This window comes from Dermochelys coriacea, chromosome 3 (assembly GCF_009764565.3).
Source record: "Dermochelys coriacea isolate rDerCor1 chromosome 3, rDerCor1.pri.v4, whole genome shotgun sequence".
NCBI lineage: Eukaryota > Metazoa > Chordata > Testudines > Dermochelyidae > Dermochelys > Dermochelys coriacea.
Genome location: NC_050070.1, coordinates 190,390,090 through 190,398,870, shown reverse-complemented (window position 1 = coordinate 190,398,870; position 8,781 = coordinate 190,390,090). Strand labels below are relative to the sequence as shown.

General features: G+C 37.4%; 1 protein-coding gene across 3 annotated transcripts in view; it reads left to right on the top strand.

Annotated features, from left to right (window-relative positions):
* Positions 1–6,735, top strand: part of BCL11A (BAF chromatin remodeling complex subunit BCL11A) — a 102,301-nt gene extending 95,566 nt beyond the window's left edge. For all 3 annotated transcript variants that reach the window (XM_038393909.2, XM_038393911.2, XM_043511950.1), the window contains exon 4: positions 2,545–6,735. In XM_038393909.2, coding sequence (XP_038249837.1) covers positions 2,545–2,636 — 92 coding nt within the window. In that variant the 3' untranslated portion in view covers positions 2,637–6,735. The remainder of the gene's footprint in view (positions 1–2,544) is intronic.
* Positions 6,736–8,781: the final 2,046 nt, after the last annotated feature.

Below are 8,781 nucleotides of genomic sequence, written 5' to 3'. Positions count from 1 at the left end.
TTCATGAAGAGTTCAGTCTTTCTCTCTCTCTCTTACTGATTTTTTTAGCAGTTATTAGTATTACAGTAGAGATTTTATATACAGGACTTATTTTAATTGTTCTATCTATGAAGCAATCATAACAATTATGTCTTTGTTTTAAGTTGAATTCTAATACACACATATATAGTAATAATATTTTCATTATATGTTGCATTATAACATGTTAAACATATAAAATAATTGTGTGTCTATAGCTAGCCATCTAGCTATCTGTCTAGGTATACAAATGGATATGTGATATATCACATACGGTACATATTGCTAAAAAATTAAAGATGAAAAACATGCTATGAAATTTTTAAAGAAATCTGCAATAAAACATTTGATTTATAGACTTATATCAAAAAGCTAGATAAATCCATTGGGCACATCACTTCATTTCCAACTTACACACATGCAGCATAAGCACTGTACTCGAGGAACCCTCTACATTAAGAGATTATATACAGCGTCACCTAAATAACTTCAAAAACTAGCCAACAAGAACATAACTTAGAAATGACAACATGTTGTAGCCTGAACACTAAAGCAAAAATAGTAATACAAAATGTGACATTTTCTAACTGTGTGATAAATTAATGGTGTTATAAAACCATGAACCATTGAGGCCCGTTCAAGTTTGTTAGAATTCTGAAACAGATTTATATGGCATCCATAATGTGTTCTTAAGCTGCTGTAACATTCCATACAAGCATGACCTACTGTCCCAAGAAACTTTTCATATTTAACTCTCTGTGGAAAGAGTCTCAATAAATAAGAACAATATTTGGGTAATAATATTGCAGTTGATAACATATCAAAACCAATCAACTTCAGAAGAGGAATGTATTTTTACTGCGCAGATGTCTTTGCCATTAGTATTTAATATCCTCCAAATTGAGTGATTTGTATAATGAAGAGACTGAAACAATAGCAAGAATTTAGGCTACAGATGTTTCATATTTATTTCCAAGAGCTGAGATAAATACAGGAATAAGTGATACCATGTCTTTGCTTGACATTCAGAAGGCTTTGGCATATCTGATGAGATACAGTTTCAGGGTTTATCGAAGTGCAGAGTTTGTATAAAAAGAAAAAAGATACCAGCTGTTACTTTAGTTCTTTTCCCTGCAAAGGTTGGAAACCATTTACAGTAAAAGTGTGGGAAAATTATATTATGGATTGTGAGTACGATACTGCCTGGCAGGCATGTCACTGGATTCATGAAAGGAAGCCACTGTTTCCCAAATCCAGATGTATATATTTTAACTGGCATTGCTCAAGGAGTCTAAGGAAGTTAGATGCCCAACTCTCATCAATACTGAAAGTTAGTAGGAGCGGTTGGATTTTCAAAAATGCTTAAGTGACTTAGGAGCACAAGTCTTATTGGCTTTCAATCGGATTTGTGTTTTTAAATTACTTTGGCACTTTTTAAAACCCACCCTAGGTACCTAACTCATTTAGGCTCATTTGAAAAACTTAGGCTTATTTATTTTTATTTTAATACAAATTAAATTCAGAAACATATAGAATTGGACTTTTATCTAGTGTAAATCAGGCTAGTGCTATTTACTTTAATTGAGCTATTTTAATTTATACCCATTTACGATATGGCCCTCTTATTTAATCTTGATAAGTAGCTCATGAGTTGCCCATCAACTACACACTTAAACATTTATGAGGCAATTTCAATAGAAACTGACTCTGTAGTCGGTATGTATAGATTGATCTTAATCAATGCATCTCTGGTTCTGCCATTGCCACAGGTCGTGCATGCAGGCTCTTGAGCATGCAGTTTGTTCATTAGCCTATTGTTTCTTTTAGTACAATATATAATTGGTGACTGGCCTTTACACTGCCTGCATATCACTATATAATTCAGCTATGGGGAAACATTTATTTTTCCATCTTGCACAGCTAGGGCCTGACTCAATGCCAATGAAGTCGATGGAACACCTCCCACTTACTTCAGTGAACATTGGCTCAGGCCTGTAAGGCTCAAGCATTTATTTCACACTTCACCAGGTACAGTACACCCTATAAGTTGCACTGTTTTTCAAATGCAATTGAATTCAGTGAGATAAGAGTCTCTGCAAATTGTACAGCTTGTGGTATATCAAAAAATATTTGCTGTGCTCTATCTGGCATCCCAGCCTCTGGCTGAAGTCAATAGGATTGTTGGGTGGGGGAGGAATACTGGAATCAGTCAGTGTTTTAACTGAGTTAAGTCTAAGTGAAGACCGGAGGATTTGCCCCTTGGAGTGTTATTTGTGCTGTCTGTATTTTTGCTGTGCTGGAAGTATTCCCATGCATGTGTGATGCAGGAGTTTGTGAATTCTTGGTGGGATGGCAGGAGTACAGACTAAGATGATGAACCCAGGGTCCATTGCATTACATACTCTTGGCAATTCAAGTTGCAGTTTGTAAAAAAAAAATAAAAATAAAAAAATGGGGGCGGGGGGAAGACTTTACCTTTTGGGCTGTGTTACACCTATTTTTCCTCTGTCCCCATCCTTTCTCTAGGTTCGACATACATCCCCACTTGGCGTAGTGCCCAGGGAACTCGTGACGTGTGGCAATTTTCGGATGGAAGCTCGAGACAGCTTAAATTCTGAGAGAATGTGAAGCACACGGGGAATGTGCACCATGTACATGACATCTGAATGTGGTCCGTTATCTTGCTAGCTTTGCGATGCTTTCTGACAGTAACTTCAGACGTCACCGTCCGAAGGCAGCATCCAACAGGCTCCTTCTGCCTGCCTGCAAGACTATGTTATATATATTTTTAATAGAATAAAAACACTTCTTTTTTTTTAAAAACAACCCACCATCAAGGGCTTATCGATCATCAATGGCTTTGACTGGCTTCCATGCCATTGGGAAAAGGCCCTCTTGAGTTTATGTTGATACTGTGTGGAGAACCCAGCCTGTTGTACTTATACATTACACACCATTTTTTTAAGTGTGGTTAATGTTACAAATAGCAAAAATAAATAAATAAATAAAGGAGGGGGGCGAGGGGGAGACTTGACATAATAAATGTTGGTGCTTTAGGTTTTGTTTGCTCTTTAATTTTTAATGCTAACAAGGACCATGCAGCTGGTATGACGTTTATAGTACCATATCCACTGCATAAAATCAAGTGTTGAGATTAAAAAAGAAAACAAAACCCATATACACACAAGAAGTTATCCATCTATAGATGGCATACATTTCAAAGAAAACTAAAAATGCAAAGCGTTGTTATTGCAACACTATAATTAATGTAGAACTAGTGTGGTTGTTAATTAATGCTGAAGTGTTGGGGGGTCTCCTAACTGTCTAACTTATCATTTGCATACCATTGAATAATGCCTACTGTGTTGTATTTCTGCTGTTAAAATATGTATTTTTGAGGTTGCGCGGGGGGAGGGGATGATTCATAGCGTACTTTAATTTGTCATGGTTTGTCCAAAAAGCTAACTGTTTCCAGGAGAATAATAATTTCATTATAGTGATATTGTAAGCGCCAAGAAAAGTTGAATCCCCCTCCCCAAAAACACCCTCCTGTGGTTACTGATTGATCTTTGTTACAGTTATCCTTTATTTGGGCAAGTAGCCCTATTCTGGAAAGCAGTTACCACATGCTTATTTTAAACATGTGCTCAAATCCTATTGGATCTAATAAAGCATTTGAACACTTGCTTAACTCTGTGCATGTGAGTGCTCCTATTGACTTTCATATGACTATTAGGGACTTAAGTACATGCGTATGTACATTCCTGAATTGGGGGCACAGATTGTACCCACTGAATTCAGTATATTCTATTGATGACCATGTGTGATAAGGGTTATAGGATTAGGCCTAAGTGCTGATGTGAATCCTTTATTTGGTCCTGATGCTGCAGGTCAAGCTGTGCCATCATCTTATTCTCATGTAAAACCACCCTAAAATTTATACCAAGTAGAAATTTACCATGCAGGGTCTCAGGTCAGGTGACAAATTTATTTGTATTTATTAATTATTACTTGCTTTTTTATTTATTTTTCAAAGCTGAATGTGAAAATTTGGCCAGCCTGCTATTTTGCTCATGAAACTGCAAATTAGCTAAAATAATAGCACCTTTTGGTCATTTAAAAAATATATATAAATGTTATTTTGTTTAGGAAAGTGGTTACAGCACAAGCACAGTCACTTTTGTAACAAAACTTTTGTAAAGGACTTTAGACTAGTACTGGCAGAGTGCATGAGCATCTGTGCACACTACTGTATTAATGGAGACGTGCAGTAGACTATCAGTGATCTGTGGATGACAGAGTATAAATAGGGATTGATACCACTGACTATTACTGTTTCTTCTGAGGTGTTATGGTTTCTAGGATCAATAATCCATGTGTTACACACTCCCTGCTGGCCCCATTTGGTACACAGTAATGGCATCTGTGCAGCCACAGAAGCAAGCTACGTATGCAGTGCTTCTGGTTAAATTCTGCCAGAATGCCTGGGGAGCTAAAGTAACTTTGCATTTAGTCTCAGCATCTAGATGCTGGGAACACAGGTAGGGACTAGGCTGAGTTGTTCCAATGGCAAAAATGTCATGCTTCCGACCTCCTAGTCCACATTCTGAACTAGTGACCATGTCTTTGCTTGCAGCTGAATTAGATCAGAACCATTAGTAATACACTTTGCCCAATAGCAGCCCCTGCTGGGACCCCTCCATTCTTCCCTGGGGGACTTTGGCAAGGAGATTTGTCAACAGGTATGGCCCTTACCCCAAAGTCCAAATTTGATGACCAATGTTGAGCAAATGCAGCTGGTGAAAATACAGGGAGGATTACACATTGAATAATGGATGTAGACCTCACTCCCCAGTATGGTAGTATAGACCATAGTTGATCAGGCTCTGATGTGCAGCATAACCTCAGCAGATCAGATCAATCCTTATACCATAACTAGGCGTGTCAAAAATGGCACCCATTTTGCTCCATGTCTGTGCATTGCTCTGCACCTGTTTACAAGGAGCTTTTTGAGCACTGAAACGGTACGTCCTACATCTTTGTTTGACTATGCCTCATGCACAAAGGAGTTAACAATTCCCATCAGCTGCTGCCTCTCCCACGGCAGCCTCAAACCATTTCCACATCAGGGTATGCTAGGCAGCTGCATTCTCACTGGCATGGCTGTTTCAGAATGTGGCATATGGGTCAATTTTACTCCACTGCATAGTTGGAGCACTATGCAGTGGAGTAACTCTTTTCCCTAGAGTACTGTATTGAATTGGGTCCCCTAAATACAGATTTGCAGAATGGATGGTTACAGTTCTGCATAGCTATAAACCATTAAATCAATAATCTGTTTTTAAACATCCTTCAGTACATACTTACCTGAAAAACTTCAGAAGATTGTGTGACTTTTTTACATCACAACTTGCCAAGAGCAGACAAAGCTCAGTTCACAGATTGTTTCAGGACACTGTGGAAACATTGGGCCGTAGCCTGTAACTCTCTGTCACAGCAGTACAAGTCCAGAGTAGGTCACTTATTTCACTCTGGATTCATACCAGGGTAACTAAGAGTAGAAAGGGGGCCCATTGCTACCATACAGAGTTGGTAGAAGCAGATGGCTAGCAGGTATTTTTACCCTATCTAGGAGGAATTAAAATAAATAGAAGTAACACAAGCAATGCTCTGATTCTGTTCTGCTGGGCACAGACACAAAAGTGAAACAATACTTTCCTACTGAGTTGAAGGTGAAGTGAAATTGTTAAATTCTCTTTTTTTTTCTTCAAACGAAGGAATTAAAAAAAACCCATTTAAGATTTTAAATCATTTGCAGAATTCATGTGTTGCCTTAAGATTATAAATATATGTACCAACTATGTGGAACTGAGCTCAGGGTTCCATGTTTCACCTGCGAGTGCTGATACCATTTACAAACACCTTGTGCTGGAATGAAGCACTAGGCTCTTCTTCAGTCTGCGTAAGACCATCTGTATTGCAATCGTGTGCATTAGGACTATATTCTCAGCTGGCATAAATCGGAGGAGCTCCATTGAAATTGGTGTAGCACCACTGAAACCAATGGAGCCATGCGGCTTTACACCAGCTGAGCACCTGGCCTGTGGGGCTTTGGATGCCTTGTAAGGACAGTTTTAATGATAGAACTTTTTAGGACGGGAAGTTGACAGTTGGGCTAGCCTGCCCAGAATCCTTAGCTGTGTCTGTGTATGAAGAGTGGGGGAAATAATGCACAGCAGCTTGTTAGCAGAAGAGCTCAAGGTTGCTATGTTTTCTTTACAAGAAGAAAAAAAACCCTCACATATTAGAAATGTACAATATATTGCACAATCAGCACTTGCAGAAGAAACCCAGAACCTTGAACTCAGGTCCTGAGCTGAAAGTTAAAGATGAAATGATTTTCAAGTGCTTTGTATTAAAATGTATTCATAATTTTAAAGTCTGCACATATCTACTTTTAAAAGATGTAGGATGTTAAACAATTTTTGTATTTATTTTAGAAGTGCTCCAGTTCACTTTTAAAAACCAAATATAAAAGCTCTTTTTGTTATTCAATCCAACATGCTGTAATGGTCTGAAATGAGCAAGATATATGGAAATTAGACAGTTCAGCTTTGGTTTTAGTTTGAAAAGCTTCTTTCAATGTGCAAGCATTTTGTCTGTGCTGTATTTTATTTTTAAAGACAGTCTCATGATAATAAAATGCAGAAAGGTTAACACATTTGTGAAGTCTTACTTAAATTCTACTTTCAAATTATGTTGATTTAGGAATCAAGAAGCATCCAGGTTATATAATTGTCCAACAGTAAATGGGGGGGGTGGGAGGGGAGAAAGCAAGCATAAAATTGGTCACTTATTAAACCATGTTTATCTCAAATGAGTGAAATGATTATGTATCCTGTTAGAACCCGTGAACAGGATTTTAAAAAACTAACACAACAAAAAAACACACTTCATTTTGATTCCTGATTCACATCACATCCTGCTAGATACTCTAAATAGCCAATAGCAATACTTGAATCCTGTCACTGACAATATTTAGTTTTGTGTTTGAAGGTGGCAGAATAACTATTAACTTCAGGGAAAGGTGAATTGAATGGGATTCTTCTTTGGCTTTTTGAGATCATTCTACTTAATATACTATTTATTCATTACTTTTATGTTGCCAGGAAAATGCATTGTTCATCTTAACTTTTTGATTTTTTGTGTGTGTGCAGGTTGTCCTGCGAGTGAGCCAGTGAAATACCTGACTAATTCATTGCTGGATTTTAGTATTTGCTTATTACAACTTGGTTTCTATTTGGTTCCAACAACCCTTGAAGTGCATTAACTTTTTAGAGTAGACATTAATGTTGCTTTTGATTGTCGTTAGATTCAGCTGTGCTGTTACTGTCTGGAACTGCGTCTGGGATGTGAGCAGCTGAAATGGTGGATAATATGTGACAAGATGAAGCATGTCATCCATTGAATATATTTTCCTTTTCAAGATTGGCTAATATGAAATCAGGGTGGTGTGATATTTCAAATGATACTGCTATAAATTACTATCATTATCATCACTGATCAAGAATTGTACCTCTTTTGTCTCCTCTTTGCTCTCTGCTTCCTTTTCCAAATTTCTCAGGTTGTTGCAGGCATAAACAGACTTCATATATTAATATTTTCACCACATTTTTGCTTCCAGCCTCTATACCAACAATTCTGATTGTTCTGATAAATAAAAGAAGTTTTCCTTTAAATGTCTGTCTTCCATGACGAACAAAATAATAGAACTATTCTTAAACAAGGAAGGAGTTACCTGTAAAAAAAATAAAAGCAAAAATATGGTTGTTTGTTTTCTACTTCTATTGCATCTTCAGCAATGATGATGTTTAAATGCTAGAATCAGTGGGCCCCAATTTAATTTAATCTGGCCTCCCATATTGAGCAGTATGTGATTTCTTTCTTGAACTAACTGGGCTCAGCTCTATTGTAATTTCAACACTATAGGTACTCATATGCCATGGTAGTGGACAAGGATGGGTGGATAGCTAGATCCATTAATGTTACGATGAAATAAGAGAAATCACGGTATTGGTGATAACAATGGACAGGTGAAACAGGCAAGCTGCTTCCTGCTTTTCTTGCCCATATTTATATCTGTTTGCCTTATACCTAATTATCTGACAGTGTGATGAACTGAATAGATGGAAAGATGGATAACCATGTCACTAAGATTCCAAACTTTACAGTGATAGAACTTTGCACTGTGTGATACCTTAACATTGTTAGTTCATTTTAGTCTTGCTAACTCTTCAACACTGTGGTGATTTTCATTCTCTTCCATGTTGTCCAGAGGCAATGTATGCAAGCTCCTTTCTTTTCGCAGGTGTCTGCCATGTATGTGACAAAGGGCTACATATGGTCAATTTACAGCCCTCCCATTGATAGAAGTTGTGCATGCAGTATTTGATTTCTAGTATTCAAATCCATATGCTATATAGCGTTGGGCAAGAAAGCAAGCCATGCAGCCTTGGTGCTGGTGAACATGATGGGCTGATTCTTATTACAAACTATGTAAATAGAGGAGGGTTAATAAAGACTTACTACCAATAAAATGGAACTATTTCCTCTCAAGCTTTTGTGACATTTTATAGCACTATAAAATTGCTTAAACATAACACAAAAGGCAATTGCTTCTGTCTTTTCCGCCTAACCTAGCACAATTTTGTTACTAAATGTAATCCCCATAAATGCCAGGCAAAATGAATTTTCTCAATGGCA